Below are 17,155 nucleotides of genomic sequence, written 5' to 3'. Positions count from 1 at the left end.
AGTCATGGGTGTGTTTTACTGTCATTACTTTGGTTCTCTTAATTCTGCCCACACCTTTGAAAATCCACACTTCCTTAAACTGTCTTTAGTTCTCCTCCTTGGGGGTGCCCCCCGGTTTCCTGCCAGGGCCTGGGCTGATTTCACTTTCTTTTCATGAAGTCATCCTTTCCTGGTACTCCTCGAATCTTTGTGCTCATTCTCTCTTTCTTTTTTGCCTGCCTCTTAAAACGCTGATGCACTCAGGCTTCTACTCATGGCCTCTGCTCTTCTTCCTTCCACAATCTCCCTATCTGATCTCAGTCCTGCCACTTGATATATGTAGAATCCCTTTCCATGATTTCCCAAACTACGTCCTTTTCTTATTAAAGTAATCATTAAAAATGGATACATGCACAGAAGAAAATTTGAAAAAATAAAGCATAAGGAATTCTTCTTATCCAGGAAAAAAAAATCACTTAATGGTTTTGTATATTTCCTCCTAGGTTTTATTTTTATTATTTTTTTTCAGCATATGTGTATGTGTGTGAGAGGTTTCAAAACATACTACTCAGGATCATACTATATATGATGTTTGAATCTGGCTTTTCTTCTTGGACATGGACATTTCATTAAAACTCATTTCATGAGTTTTAATAGCTATTTTATAGATGAATACATAATAATCCATACTTTGCTTAATTAATTAATTAATTAATTAGTTAATTAAATAACCATTTCTTATTGGATACTGGAGTTGTTTTCCAAGTTTGGTACAAAAGTATCACTGAGATAAGTATATTGATACATGAGTATTTATTCAGACCACTGATTATTTCCTTTAACCTGATTCCTGGCAGTTGCATTGTTGTTTGTATGCCAAGGGTTTCTTTAAAGGTTCTCGACAAAAGTTTCTAAATTGCTTCCCAGAAAGGTTGTATCAATTTTCATTCCAGCACTCTAAAGTGTCTTCTATACTGAATCCTTGCCAATCACATCCTATCACTAAAAACAACTCTGTCAATTTAATATCAAGTGGTATCAACCTATGCTTTTACTTGCATGTATTCCTGTGATTAGAATTCAAACTCAGTATGTCTAAAATCCAACAGAAATTCTTCCTTCACCCCTAGGCCTGCTCTGATAATTGTCCTTTTTCCTAGAATTCCTCTCTCAGCTAACAGACTCTTCGATGGACCCAGTCCCCCCTGAAGCGAGCCACTCACTAAAATCTGTCAGTTGGGGCTCTGTAATACTTATGCACTCCAACTCATCCTTTCCTGCCGTAGTCAGACAACCACCTCCTCGGGTGGCTACTATTACAGTCGCCGTGGTTTATTTTCTGATCCCTTTAACCTACTTTCACTCTTCTATCAGGGTTTATTTTTCTTAAACATAGAAATGCTAGTTGTTTTTTTTTTTAACCGTAAAGGAAATACATGGTCATTATGAAATATGGGAAAAGAATAAAGAATAAAATCCACCCGCAATCCCACTACCCAGAGATAGCTGAAAAAAAGAATACTTAAAAGAAAAGGAAACACTGCCCCACTTTACCTAATGTCACTTCCTGTTGAAACATTTTTAGAGTTTCCTTATTTACTACAAGGAACCTCCAACCTTTCTTCTTCCTATCATGTATGTCATAGAAGGATCTAAACAGAGCAGGTGGATTTTCATATGTGATACTGAGAATCCTGTATCACCTAGTACTTTTATAAGATAGTCTGAGTTCTATTTGAAAAGGGCATAAAAGACAGACAGTATCAGCACTGCCCCAGCCTCTACACTGGATATATTTGTGTCCTATATACACTATCACAAAACAAAACAAGCAACCAAAACATACCAGCAATTCCTCTCTTCCTTGGAAGACAGTTTAGTAACCTTCCATGGCTAGCTCAGCCTGTGTCTTGCTAGTCTTACCATGAGTCCCCAAATGTGTTTCTTACACGGAGTCACACAGCTCACCTAGGAAAAGCTTCTAATAATTCACAGTCTGGGTAATCAGGGAGTAGAAAATGGGAGAGATAACTGTTGACCTTTGTGCAGAAGCAAGGACAAAAAAGCTAGCTAATGTGATGTTCATCTAAGTGCTTCCATGCTTGGCATCTAACAGAATTATATTCCTTTAGCTAAGACATACCAAGTATGGGTGAACCAACAGAGAGGCCCACACCACCGTCAGATAGTTTCCCATCAATATAGACCTTCCAGGCTCCATCAGAAGTCCTCCAAGTGATGGCAATGTGGTGCCAACGGTCATCATTCACGGAGGGACAGTCTGTTATCTTTTCCTTGCCATTCACATAAAGAACCCAGCTGTGAAAAGATTCCAGGTAACAAAGTCATCAGTCATATGTCATACTCTCATCTATGGGGCACATTACTATTTTTCTTCTCTTCCTTCTTTTTCTTTCTTTTTTTGTATAGAAAGCGTTTTGAGGAAAACCATTACTTCTTTTTCTCCATTTGCACATAGTTCATAGAGGTAGAGTTGACTTATAAATTACACTTTATTGGGGTTCACTGAAAATTAGTTAATGCTTCTTAGACATGATGGGGTAGGAAAAAGTCTTAGGATAATGAGAGAAGTTGATCCAACTTGAGATAATTTACCAACTGTCTAGAATGGAATGGGAAGAGAATTGCACAAACATCAGACTGGTTTCTTTCCTTTGGAAAAGATGTTTTCCTAAGACCAGGAACAAACTTCAGAGGTCTCATACAAAGTGAGTTCTGTCTCTGGGTTGCCAAAGCAGTCACATGGCAGACGAAGTATGTCAATCCAAAGGCAAAGATAATTGGAACTAAACAAAGATGACCAACAAAAAGAGGGTTCCAACAACCATGTCACTTTGGGGAATGTCAAAAATACTAAGCAGTTTGAAATGAAATATCTTCAAAAGCAACTGGAGAAAAAGAAAAAAAAAATGGGGAAAATCGATATGGAAGATAAGAATTCATTGAATACCACTCTCCATATCTTCTCAGTCCTTATCCACAGATGTTTTGGAAAATATGGTCTTTTTATAATACTAATTATTTACCCTTTGTGTTTTCCCATTTTCCTTCCCTATTCAAGTAGGTAACAAGCTCTCTCTTTATATGTATTTTGCCTCAGGGGAGGTTTGTGCAAATTTCTTGGATTTTGTTTTTGAAAGCTCAGGTCCACTAAGGATAAGGTTTGAGGATGGGGAGAGTTCCATCAGAACAGTGAGAGTCCCACGGACTGAGGAGAGGCAAGAGAGCGCAGTGGGGCCTGTACCCTAATCTGTAGCAACAGGAGAGGAATTTGGGTAGATCTGAGATGGAAAGGCACCACAGAGTCTGTCTCGACTGAACGTCAGGATTTCATGTGGCCAAGAGCTGTGATTCTGAGGGGCCCACAGAGGCTGAGGCAGTTCATAGCCTAGTGATAAGCAGTGTGGACTGAGGGCCAGTGATGGAAGTCCTGGCTAAGTCTGTGGCTCTTTAGCAAGTCTCTGTGATTTTCCAACAAGCTGTGAGGACCTAAGATAGGAAAAGCACTCAGTAGAGAAGGAAGGAGGGTAACAACTGAGACTGACCTTTCTGACAGCCCAGAGAGATGGGGGCCTGCAGGTGAATTAATTGATCTAAAGAGAAATAAACATCAGCTCTTATACCTGAGTCTACAGATGGGTTCATATTTAATATATGTGTTTCCCATGGGTCAGTAATGTCACTGAAATCCTTAAACCCCTGCAGGCTCTGATATATAAAAGAAAGTGTCGGTCTTAAGAGTCAGAGTCTGCGACTTAGCTCTACCACTCCGAGAGTGTGAGATTTGGGGAAAATCATGGGGAAAATCATTGAGTCTCTCTGAAACTTTGCTTTGCTACCTAGAAAACTAGTTCCTCAGGTCACTGCAAAGATCAATGAAGTAACACTTAGCAAATAGCAAAACACAGTCCGTGCATAAGGTGCTATCATTGAAACTTTGCTTTCTTACAGAACGTGTCCAGATGCTCTGTTTGACCATTGTCACTCTGCTGTCCTCCTGGAACACCTGACCCCCTTACTCCTCTATCCCTCAACCCCAGTGTCAGTTCTAACTTGGTGTCAGTTCTAACTTATCTTGGATAAGATCTAGAGTATGGCTTTCCTGACATTTCTGCTTACCCATTATAATCGGTCAGGAGGAAGGTATTGTCACTGCCATTCTCAAGTGCATAGGAGATCGGTGTTCCATAATTATTGGTGTCATTGGATTTCATCCAGAATGTGCAGGTTACAGCCCAGAGAGATGGAAGCACACCATCTAGCATGACGTAACCATAGATACCCGAAACTTCAAAATCCAGGTTAAAGCCTGAAGACTGGTCTACAACAAATAAGAAAAGAGTGTGGACCATGGGAGGCATTTTTCAATTGTCTAAGGTAAGCAGCAGATATGCAGAACTGTTGTCAAAAAGTCCATTTCAGTCAATGTGATTTTATGGGAAGTAGTTTCAACATAATATATATATAGTATTTACAAAATATACCATACATTCTTTTAAGTAAAAGAATCAATGGGTAACTAAGATAGGGAAAGCACTCAATAATGTAAGGGATCAGAGAAATAGGGACTAGCTGGAAGGAGAGGTGGAATTGGGAAGTTAATAAAGACAGAAAACACTAATGCATGTCTGTATGCTGATGGAATGACTCCGCAGAGCAGGGGAACTGAAGGTTCAAGAGAAAAGGGGGAGTACTGCTAGGGACACATTCCACCTCTACTCAGGGCCCTTGTTCATCCCTATTTCATGAGCAATTCAGCTCTGCCCCAATCCTGCATACCCCACTCAAGAAAACAAAAGTCCCGCAGCTAAAAGACTCCAGCACCCTGAGAAAACAGCTTAATTCTGATTCTCAGACATGTCTATGGACTCTGAGCTCCTATATCAAGTGTCCTTTCTAAACATGTAGAAGGTGAAGAGTTCTTCTAAATTTCATTTTCTCCATTTTCCCTCTGAGCTTCATTTTCCTCACTTTTGCTATTGGGGATAATTGTAACTAGTCTGCTGGACGGTGGTCAAGATTAAATAAACACAGAGGAGCCTGGGTGGCTCAGTGGGTTAAAGCCTCTGCCTTCAGCTCAGGTCATGATCCCAAGGTCCTGGGATTGAGCCCCATATCAGGCTCTCTGCTCAGCAGGGAGCCTGCTTCCTCCTCTCTCTGTGCTTGCCTCTCTGCCTACTTGTGATGTCTGTTAAATAAATAAATAAATCTTTTTAAAAAAGATTAAATAAATACAAAATGCCTAGCCTCATTTTTGGTAGGTAGTCACTGTTCAAAACAGATAAAAATTGACATTGTTATGATCTCATTATTTTTAGTATTGTTATTAATAACACTGAGCTCACATATACCTGTTTCACACCTGTTGCCTGAAAATCCCGGCTGACATTTACAACTGTATGAGTTTAATTCATCCACACAGGTGGCCTGATTTCTACATGGGTTGGACTGACATTCATTGATGTCTATTTCACAATATGGTCCAGTGAAGCCTGCTGCACACTGGCACCTGAAAGAAACAGAATGTTACTAACATATAGAAATGCATTAGACAAAGTTGTCTCCCATTTATGACAACACTGTCTCAAAAAACTTTGAATACTGAAAGCTCATAGATGCAGAGAACAAACAGGTGGTTGCCTGGGTTGGGGTGGGATGGAGAAATGGGTGAACTGGGGTTTTGTTTTGTTTTTAATTTAGGAAAACTGAGTAAAACAACTCTGAAATGATGAAACATATTTTACACATCAAGAAAGTGCTTTAACTGTTGGTTACCTTTTATTTTAAAGTTCATTTAATTAAACCTATTTAAGACAATATGTATCTGAAGTGTGTAGCAAAAATAGAGTAGGAAGTGGTTCTGGTCCAGGCAAATTATTTACACACTGGGATTTTCTTTCCCCAAAGAAGTGCTAGGAAAAAGTACAAAAAGTTCACAAGCTGTTCCAAAGGCTTTATATATATTAAACCAGCCTTTATAACAATGAGGTAACATTATTATCATTCCCATTTTACAGGTGAGTAAACTGTGGCTCAGAGAGGTTAATCTGCCCAAGTCTCCTTGTTACTAAGTGGTGGATTAGGATTTTAGACCCAGTCTAGGGCCTTGTTCTTCATCAGGATGCTGTACAGTCTCTGTGGTATGCAACACACCATTTAAACCCATCGGAATGGACAATATATCTGATAATGTCAAATGCTGACAAGGGTGTCATGAACCAGGAAATCTCACATAGTGAGTAGAACTACAGTTTGGCAATGTCAAGGGAAGCTGAGGGTTTGCATTCCCAGGACCTGTAATTCCATTTCGACTTATGTGCTCTAGGAACTTACTGCACAGGTGCACAGGACACATGTAGTGAACATTCATAACAGCCTTATTCTATGTGTTTATGATGAATGGGAAAATGAACCATGGTATAATCCTTTACTGGAATACTAATCAGCAGTTAAAGTAAATAAACTAGAGCCAAATGTATCAATCTTGACAACACACAATGCTGAGTAAAAACAAAACCCAAATTGCAAAAGGAAGTATGTAGTATAATAGTTATTATGTAACTGTAAAACTATATTATGCACTGTTTATGTAGCAACCTATGACATCTGAATGAAAAAGATATACACCAACTTCAGAACAATGGTTACTACTGAGGAAGAAGAATGTGTGTGCGTGCATGTGTGTGTGTGTCTGTGTGTGGGTTTTGAGGGAAATCCAAAATGATCTTTAGAAGGTATTTCTTTAAAACAAAAGATGTGAATCTAATAGGGAAAGATGCTAAGGTTTGATAATTACCATGATGAGTGTGTGATTTTTATTGTTCTTGGTAATTTTCTGTATGCCTGAAATATTTTTTAATTAAAAAGGACCTGTCCCATACATGTTGATTAACATTGTTATTAGCATGTTTACACTGGAATCAGGAGCGGGGGATTCTTTACTGAGTTCTCTGTATTCGATGATAAATCTATTTTAGCTAGACTTTCACTCATCTGTATCCACCTATGTTTGATATTCTAGCAATCCAATATCCTTGTCTATGAAATAGGTTCACTTTGGTTACAACTAACGTTCCCTTTGAATTAAGAGAGTTTACCTTCATGTCTCCTCTAGTTAGGACTTAGACAAATTTATAATTCATCGATTGTTTTTGACTCTGGGGAGAATTTAGAACTCTTGTTGTTTATCTGGAAATTTCTCATTGTCTGTGGTTAGGCACCTATATGCCAGAAGATGTAAAAAACCTACGAAAAGATGAAGCTACACTGCTAAGATTTCACATCAAGAGTGAAAGTCTCGCTGGCAGAATCAGTTGCCTATTTCTTCTGGATCGTGCCCTGGCTGTTTGTCGGGGGACAGTAATGAAGGGCACTGAGCCACAAGAGGACTGGGAAATTTTGCAACTGGGTACTTTTCCCCCCTTTCTTTTAACTTTTATAAACTTCCACAGACAGTGGCAAGTTGAGGACAATAAAGTTTCCTAAGATTTTGCAAGTAAGACCAGTCCATCGTTCGTACTGCAGAAGCTACAGACCCTGCGAGGGGAACAGGATGTAATATAGGGCCAACTTGACAGTGATGAAGGAGAGTGTTGATTTTCAAACTGTATTCTCCTGGCACCCCAAGAGCTGCCTCAGAGAGACAAAGGATGTCTCCTCTACAAATATTGCTGTTTTCAACCACGAAAGGTTAGTTTTCATGTTAGATTTCTTATGAACCAAGGGTTACTAAACTTAAAAAAAAAAATGTTTGAAAACCACAGATATAGAATGTACACTGGCTCTTTGACAGGATGATGGCACAATTCCTTTTGACGTTGGCTTGTGCAACAACTCTGGCTAAAACATAAGACACCTGACAATGAGCTCTGTCTAGTGCTTTGGTATTTATTTCTGTGTTAGTGTGTTTTCTTTCATCTTTCATGACTTCCCAAGTACAGAACGGTGGTTTTCATATCTGGCCATGCATCAGAATCATTAGAGAGCTTAAAACATATAGGCTATATTTTTTAAAATTACAGACTCTACTCCAGACTTAGTGAATCAGAACCTCAGGTGGTAGGGAGAGTCTACCGCAGCCTATCCTTGGGCTAGAATTAGGAAGTGGCTGACTTGGGACTTGAAGGAACGCTCCATAAAGGCTACAGAATGACAGAATGGTTGAGAAAATAAAATCAGTGCAAAGGACCACACTTAGGGCTTTACCTGAAGCTACTGGCACCATCTTTACACGTAGCTCCATTTTTGCATGGTTGACTGAGACATTCATCCACATTTTTTTCACACCGGGTACCCAAGAATCCAGGAGGGCATTTGCACAAGAATCCCCCAACCTGATCTTCACAGAGTCCATTATTTAAGCATGGGCTTGACTGGCATTCATTGACTTCTGTTTCACAGTGCAGGCCTGGGGATGGGGGAGGGTGAGAAAGAGCCCAAATGTTAACCCGCCTGGGAAACAAAGATGGAAGTGTGCACTTCCTGGAGGAAGTTGCTCCTGAAGGATCAGAAGGGAAGCGGCCGGACTACTGGCCTCTCACACTGGTTTGAGATCCACTCTTGAATGAACTTTGGCTTTTGTAAGGCATTTTAGGATTGTGTTTTGGATAATCTGCTCTTTTCATCTCAGGTCTTTCTGAAACTAACATTCGTAATAGACATCTAATTGAGGCTATGTTTTAAAAAAAAGAAAACTAGCAAATTTAGTTCAAAATTTTCCTGTTTCTTTGACCTTGGCTTTTTCCTCTGTTTTTTGACATTGCCTTTTTCCTTCACTGGTCATTTTTTGGGGAACTCTCTCTTTATAAATTGTATATACATATATATAACTTTTTATATATGTGGGTTATATATATATGATATACTTATCATATTGTTTAGCATCTATTTATTTCCAGTTCCTTCTTGAATGTTTATCTTAGCATATAAACTCTTGTCTTCTCTATGTCTCTTTTTCTTTCTGTCTCCTTTCTCTCTCCCTCTCTCATTTTCTCTCTTACACACAGTTTTTTCTAAGCTATGTGGGAGTAACTGCACCTTGATACCCTTTGACCCCAAAATACTTCAGCGTGAATTTCCTAAAAAATAAGGACTTTCTCTTGGCTAATCACAGCACAGTTACAAAATCAGAAAATGAACCTAAACATAATATAATGTTTTAAAATGTAGTGATTTGCAGTGCTTTTCAGGACAATGCAACAATGCAGGAAGAATGGAAACATCTCACCTGTGTATCCTTTCATACAGGTGCAGAGATAGCTAGCCAAGCCATCAATGCAGGTTCCTTTATTTAAACAAGGACTAGAGTTACACTCGTTTATATTCTCTTCACATAGCTTCCCTGTAAGGAATTGCAGAATATTTTAACTGGAGGAAATGTGAAAGGAATTTTAGATGAATATTTTCAAGCAAGCTGTTCAGGTGTAACAGCAGAACAATCAGAAATCGTGGCTAATATGTTTGTGAAAAACTTTCCTCTTTGCCAAATACATTGAAATAAGATGTTTTCTTCCATTCTAGTTATTGCAAAAATTTTCTAGCAAGAAATCTGACATTCAGCATACAATGGAAAATGATAACTATGACTATCTAGCTTTTTTTTAAATTAGGGTGACAACTATGATCTATTTTAAAATTTTATATTATTTGCTAAATGTTCACCTCTTTGTTGAATTTATTCCCTGAGTTCTTAAATATGACTTGCTTATCTACTAGTTGCAGGTTTGTACCCTTAAGAAACATATCCCGAGGGTGCCTGGGTGGCTCAGTGGGTTAAGCCTCTGCCTTCAGTTCAGGTCATGATCCCAGGGTCCTGGGATCAAGTACCACATAGGGCTCTCTGCTCAGCGGGGAGCCTGCTTCCCTTCCTCTCTGTCTGCCTGCCTCTCTGCCTACTTGTGATCTCTATCTGTCAAATAAATAAATAAAATCTTTTAAAAGAAAAGAAAAGAAAAGAAAAAAAACAAAAAACATATCCCCAATAATCCCACACACTCAGCCTCTGGCAACTACCATTCTACTATCTATTTCTTATTTATTTATTTGAGACACGGCGAAAGACACACAGAGAGAGAGCCCAAGCGGGGAAGAGGGTCATAGGGAAAGGAGAAGCAGACCCTCTGCTTAGCCCAATGGGAGGGAGCGAGGGAGCCCAATGCAGGGCTCAATCTCAGGACCCCAAGATCATGACCAGAGCCAAAGTCAGATGCTTAACAGATTAAGCCACCCAGGTACCCCTCTACTATCCACTTCTATGGGCTTGCCTTTTTTAGATTCCACATATAAGTGAGATCATACAATATGTCTATCTCTGTCTGACTTATCTCACTTAGCATATGCCTTCAATTTTAATCCATGTTATTGCAAATGGCAGGATTTCCTTCTTTTTATGGCTGAATAATATTCCATTACATGTAACTCAATCACGTTTTCTTTATCCATTCATCCCTTGAGGTACACTTAAGCTTACTCCCATATCTTGGCTATTGTGAACAATGCTACAATCAGCAAACCTTCTAGATAATGATTTCATTTCCTTTGGACAGATACCCAGTAGCAAAATTGCTCGATCATGCAGTACTTCTGTTTTTAATTTCCTGAGGAGCCTCCATATTGTTTTCCATAGAGGCTGCACCAACTTACCTTCCCACCAACAGTGCACAAGGGTTCCCGTTTCTTCACATCCCCACCACCACTGTTCACTCTTGTCTTTCCCTGATAGCCATTCGAACAGGTGTGAGGTGGTATTTATTGTGGTTTTGATTTCTAGCAATGGAATTTTAATAATGCCAAGGTTTATATTATAAAAACGAGAAACTTTCTTCTTACCTGCATAACCAGGTGGGCAATCACAAATGAATTCCCCAATTAGGTCTTTACAAATTCCACTGTTGAGGCAGGGCAGTGAGCTGCATTCATCAATGTCTGTTTCACACTTTAAGCCTAAAATGTAAACAAGATACTGAAGGAAGTCAAAGAGCAGGATCAACAGGAACAGAACGTGATCATTTAAAGGTAATTATCTTAATAATCTGAATTTATAGGGAATGGTAGTGGTGAAGGAAAGAGCAAAATTCCTTAAGTGCTACCATCTAGCTAAGTTTTTAGTGAAAGTACTGACTCTTTCTAGAGACCCCAGATATCTTGGGGCACCTAGCTGGTACCGTCAGTTAAGCATCCGACTCTTGGTTTTGGCTCAGGTCATGATCTCAGGTCATGAGACTGAGTCCTGTGTCAGGGTCTGTGCGCAGTGTGGAGTCTTCTTGGTTTTCTCACTCCCTCCTCCTCTGATACCCTGCCCTGTTCTCTCTTTCTCTCAAATAAATAAAATTTTTTAAAAAGGTATCCTTATAAGGAAGAGAGCCTGAGTGGCTCAGTAGGTTGGGCTTCTGACTCTTGGTTTGGTTTAGGTTGTGATCTCAGGGTCCTGGGATCTGGACACTGTATCAGGCTCCATGCTCAGCAGTGGGTCTGCTTTTCCCTCTCCCTTCCCTTTGGTCCCTCCCCCGCTTACTCTCTCTCTCTCAAATAAATCAATGAATAAAATCTTAAAAAAAGAAAAGATATACTTATAGGGATACATAAAAGATGGCGGAAAATCCCAAGTTAGAAGTTGGTGGTGGGGAGGGCAGGGGAAGACCTGGGAACATAAAATTAGTTTAACTCCAAAGTGAAAAATATAGGGTCATATATACTTGGATCATGGCCATGTGGCTGAGGAGTAGGGGTGGGGCTAAGTCCTGCCAGATAGCAGTGCATGTGCCAAGTGTCCTCGAGGGGGACATGTCTTCTGATACAGTGCATATAAGCTATCTGTGGGCTAGCTCTGCCAGAAGCCCCTGTTTTTCCTCTATACCAGGTGGTCTTAAAGTGTGGCCCCTGGACCAAGAGCATCAGCAATTACCTGGGAATGTGATAGAAATGCAAATTATCAAAACTTTCCTAGATCTAGAGTCACAAATTCTGGGTGAGGGTCTAGCACTCTGTTTTAAGAAGCCCTCTAGATGATTCTGATGCCATAAAAATTTGAGAAATACTGTCTAAATTATGCCCTTTCTCAACCACCACTTGCTTATAAAATTCTAGGACAAGATCCATTATTTCTTATGGAATGTCAGGACAAAAAATTTTACAAAAATTGAGACAAATACATATGCAATATAAGTAAGCTGAAATAAGTAGAATATTCTTGATAGCCCTGGGCTACATTCCTTTTCCAATTCTCCTTTTGCTCATTTTGTGGTGAATTCTTTTATTTTAATACTATCTTTCTCATTGAAATGACATTTTGTGTTAGCTGTACAAAAGCCAAAAAAAAGAGGCAAAAACTATTTCTAAGAGAAAATAGGGAACTATTATTTGAAATAAATTATAATTTTAAGATATAGTTCATTTCCCCCTCAAAAATTATATTTATGAACTGAACTGGAATGTGAATTACACTACAAGAAAATATAATTCTTGCATAATTTCTACATAACCAAGTTCAAACCATATTGTTTTTCCAGGAACAGTTTCCAGAAAGATAGAAACGGAGCAACAAATCATAGCTATTCATAGGAACTTCCACTAATGTGAAGGCAATGAGAGAAACTGGAGTTTGTTTAAAAATATTTATGCTGGACAACCCGTTCTATGTTGGGTATCACATCATACATTTAATTTGTGTTAGAATGGAACCTTGGTCATGGTCTCTGAAACTATATTCCTATTTAAATTGTGAGTTATGATATGACTTTTTCCATACAGAAGATGATTCTTGATTCTTCCTCCAAAATGTGCAAGGAAAACTGTTATTTGTAAGATATGCACATGTTTTTTCACCTTGTTTTATCTTGTTCAACCAAATTTTTGTGCACTGACATAGTCCAGTGTATTTAACTCACAGGGTTCATTTTTAGTGTTTCAAAGTTTGATGTGCAAGTCACAATGATTTTATCAGAAAAATATACTAAAATTTGCATTCTTCTTTGTTACCTGTATATCCAGGTGGACAGAGACAAACATAACCACTCCCAAGCTGTTGGCAGGTTCCACTATTGCGGCAGGGGTTCAAGAAACATTCATGGAAAACCTATGGGTAGCAAAAAGAAATCTATCAGAGACAAAACACTTCAATCATATCAAAGCGATCCTGAGTAGGGAGTTTGAAGGTTTGCAGCACTAGACAGGTGGTTCCTGTTTCCAGGTGAGTTCACTCAAGCTAGCTGGACCACTGCCTGCATAATATTGGTGCCCACCATATATGGACACAAAGAATATATCTTATTCTTGAGTGACATTCTGAAGTGTTTCTAAATGCTGGCTGCATGTTAGAAACCATCTGAGGTGCTTTGAGGTGCTTTAAAAGTAGAAAGGCTAGGGCCCCACCCCAGACCAGCTCAATCAGAATCTCTGAGGTTGGGATCTGAGCATCATTGTATTTTAAAGTTGCCCAGTGGATTCTATTATGTCTCCAGGGTCGGGAGTTACTGCTCTATGGGTTCTTACAAATTTTTGTCTTCTAGGCTCAGTTTCAAATATGATTTACAAGGCCCTTACAAGTCGATATGTTTGGACAAGATGGTTGGAAGCTGAAATAAGAAATACAACCTTATTATCCTCCTTAAAAATACTTAGGGCCAAAGAATTCATCTTGACATTGGGTTAGGTCTATGCAGAGTAATGGCTGAATCTACCAAAATAATTGGTCTTTAGTAGTCTTTTTTTTTTTTTAAGAAAAACAATAGTTTAGTTATGTTCATGAGTTATGTTCCTTAGTTTTTTCGAAATCCATACATTATTCCGATAAATGATCTTTTTTTCTAACAAAAAATTTAAATAATTTTTATAAACATTGAGGAACTCTTCCTGCCAATCAGAAAAGGCCTTTGGCTAAACCAAATGTCTCTTACTCAAATAATGGATTATGCTTGAGGTAAGTGCTAATTATTAGTGAATTTAAAGGCTCCCACATCTACACCTTCTCTATGCCAGACATTGTTGTGGAGAATTCCCAATTTTTGGTAGTTAGAACTCTTCCAATGGTGCATTTTTAGAAAGTTCTTATTAGAGGTGAATACTATTATTCATTGATAATGTTTCTGAGACTTGATTACTTGAAGTTTCAACTCTGGTAGTTTTCCTCTGTGTAGCATGTGTAATGACAGAGTGTTTTCCAAACATTTCACTGGAGAAGATTCTATAACTATAAAAGGGACTTGCCTGACTGCTGACTTCATACTTCTTTTTGATATGTCCAGGAGAAGCACGGGGCACTATACTTTCCTCTGCTGCTGAGAATGTTGAGCCAAAAGCTAGTAAGATTAATAAGAAAACAGAAAAACCATATTAGTGTGCGGTATTTATTGCCTATAAGTAAATTCTACCTAAATACTACGGTCAATATTCTAGTTCTCAGAGTAGGTAAAGTCACATATATTTTGATTAGGAATGGTGAAAAAGAGCGTAGAGATGGATGGGATACATCATTAAATCCTAGACTCTCAGAAAGAAACTGCGAAGTTATCAAGTTCAATGTACCCAAAGTAAGAATCATTGAGTTACTGTCATCAAAAAGGCCTCAAACGACCAGACATCCAAATCCATGGAAAATAGCAATACTCATAGTTGAAGCTACCATGAGACAAACACAGGTCTCCAACACGTGGGATTACATAAGAAATGAAGCATCTCCTTCTTACTGGAGCAATCTGCGATGGACCTGGTACCACTGGTGGCTGTAGTTCCGTGAAAGGGACAAGATAAGCAGAAGGACTTCCCTGGATTGGGTTGGTAGTAGTCTCGTGGACATGGGTAACAGGGCGTTAATCCAGAACGAGAGAATTCTCCTACTGGACAAGGTACTGCAAAGGTAAAAAATCATTTGTAAGTCCAAACAACATATTTTACTTTCAAAAGAGGTGCATTAACCCTCGGTTATAAGAAAGCTACTGAACTGCTGATATATTCTCTGGCACATATTTAATAACTATACTATTTTATCGCATCAGATAAACATTCTGTTGTTTCCTTCTTCTCTTAACAACACATATTAACTCAATAAAAATTTGAATTCAGTAATATTATATTCTGATTTTTCCACTTTATATCCTCGGCATTCCACAAACTGTTAAATAACATGGTGTTTCATAAAAGGAAAATACTGCATGCCAGTGACAGGACATGATTGAGCTAACATTTCCTCTACTACTGGACATTTAGGTGTTTGTATTTGTTAGCTATTATAAACAATGCTGACCAGAAAATTTTCTGCATAAACCCTATAAAAAGCTCTGATTATTTCTTAGGGATAACAGTTGAATTTGAACGATGAATATGAGTAGTTGAACCTATAGATCTAAAGATGATGGAAAACTTAAAGCCAATAATATATGTCAAATCATCAAAAAATAAATAAATAAAAATGGTTCTGACTTATGGGCCCATTAGTAATGTATGGAATTACTCTTACTGCATACTGATTACTGATAATGATCATTTAAATATGTTTTTTTTCAATTTGAAAGTGAAAAATAGAATTGCACTGTTATTTTAACTTGCATTTCCATGATAAATTAAGTTTTTTTTTCATGTTTGTCAAAAATTTTATTTCTTCTGTGTTGTTGTCTCTTCTGTACGGGGAAGAGGGCCTTTTTTTTTTTTTAACTTTTAAACCTTTTAATGTTATTTTGTATTAGACATGCTTTTTATTAACAACAACCTGTTGAATACTGTGACTTAACCAAATCTGAAATTCTCTTGCTAATAATTGGTAGAATATTAACTAAACAAGAAATAGCTTCAAACAGAACATGAACCTGCATTTTCTTTGATAAATTTTGTTTGCATCTGTCACAGCTACAGTGAGGCAGACCAGTCATGACTACATCTCTGGGCTGGGATTTTAGATTGTGACCCAAAGATGAATTCAGCATGTTCTTTTCCTTGTGAGAACTGGTGTCATCTACATGAGCCCTTAAACCACTATGAATGGAGAAAACCACTAAAACTGTTAAGAATTGTCTGCATAAATTTAAACATAGAAGATAGAACACAAAGAAGTAGCTATTTGGGAATCTCGGCATATTTATCACATAGGCTTTGGATTTTTAATAAAAATTAGTTTGGCAGAAATGATTAGCAATATGGCTGAAAAATTTAGAAATGCACTCAAGGCTCAACAGAGCAGGATAGTCCAAATAATGGCATCTTTTTTTGGGGGGGGGGTATGACCGTAAACATTAAATAAACAATAAGGCATTTGTGGTAATCTCAAGATGTTTAGATCAAAGTTTTTAAGGAAAAACAGGCAGCCACATCTTTTGCAAAAGTGCTCTTTTATATCACTGACAAAAAGTCAGGAGTCAAATCAAGAGATGGCAGATATCATAGATATCATAGATATTAATGCTTATATAGAAAAACGTTATTTCTTCTGGTTACGTTTGTTATATTAAAACTTTAAACTGTAAGTATCTTGGTCAAACAAGATACTTGTCATACTTGTTATAAACAAGATACTTGCTGTAGCAAAAATATTTTTTATATTAAAATTTTCTTAAAAACATTTTTTAAAAGATTTTATTTATTTAAGAAAGAGAGAGAGAGAGTGCACAAGCAGGGGGAGAGGCAGAGGGAGAGGGTGAAGTGCAGATTCTCCACTGAGCAGGAAGCCCTACCTGGGGCTTGATCCCAGGACCCAAGATCATCCCAAGATCATCATCTGAGCGGAAGGCAGATACTTAACCAACTGAGTCACCCATGTGCCCCTAAAACTTTGTAAGTATATTTGTTTCACTAACAATAAATTAACCCATTCTTCGCTGTTAGATTTCAGAGTTCCAGACAAAATTTTGCACAAACATACTCTTAAGTTGCTGAGTTTAAAATGGGTTTTCTGAATCTCAAGTTTCAAAAAAAATGATTACCTAGTAGGAAAAGGTAACTCCCAACAGCTAATTAAAGTAGTTAACTGGAAGCATAGATTTTCTACTGGTAAAGGCATAAAACTTTGGTTTGAGAGAGTACCTATGAGTGTGTACGATAAGGTAAAAATACAAATTCTGTCAATGAAACCAAGATGCTATGATGAATTAAATTGTTTTGCACATAAAATTTGTTCAGCACAAACTTACTCTCAAAAAGAGAAAGACTATACCTCTAGAAAACTGTCAGA

At 38.0% G+C, this 17,155-nt stretch overlaps 1 protein-coding gene across 3 annotated transcripts in view; it reads right to left on the bottom strand.

The window, feature by feature from the left end:
* SVEP1 (sushi, von Willebrand factor type A, EGF and pentraxin domain containing 1) overlaps positions 1-17,155 on the bottom strand; it is a 178,849-nt gene that overhangs the window by 66,094 nt on the left and 95,600 nt on the right. For all 3 annotated transcript variants that reach the window (XM_059411091.1, XM_059411092.1, XM_059411093.1), the window contains exons 19-27: positions 14,682-14,843; positions 14,203-14,294; positions 12,976-13,072; positions 10,828-10,941; positions 9,227-9,340; positions 8,206-8,407; positions 5,352-5,509; positions 4,120-4,321; positions 2,123-2,298 (exon numbers count right to left, since the gene is read on the bottom strand). In XM_059411091.1, the coding sequence (XP_059267074.1) occupies positions 2,123-2,298; positions 4,120-4,321; positions 5,352-5,509; positions 8,206-8,407; positions 9,227-9,340; positions 10,828-10,941; positions 12,976-13,072; positions 14,203-14,294; positions 14,682-14,843 (1,317 nt within the window). The remainder of the gene's footprint in view (positions 1-2,122; positions 2,299-4,119; positions 4,322-5,351; positions 5,510-8,205; positions 8,408-9,226; positions 9,341-10,827; positions 10,942-12,975; positions 13,073-14,202; positions 14,295-14,681; positions 14,844-17,155) is intronic.

Source organism: Mustela nigripes, chromosome 9, assembly GCF_022355385.1.
Source record: "Mustela nigripes isolate SB6536 chromosome 9, MUSNIG.SB6536, whole genome shotgun sequence".
Taxonomy (NCBI): Eukaryota; Metazoa; Chordata; class Mammalia; order Carnivora; family Mustelidae; genus Mustela; species Mustela nigripes.
The sequence above is the reverse complement of the archived record's forward strand: the minus strand, read 5'-3'. Positions and strand labels throughout refer to the sequence as shown.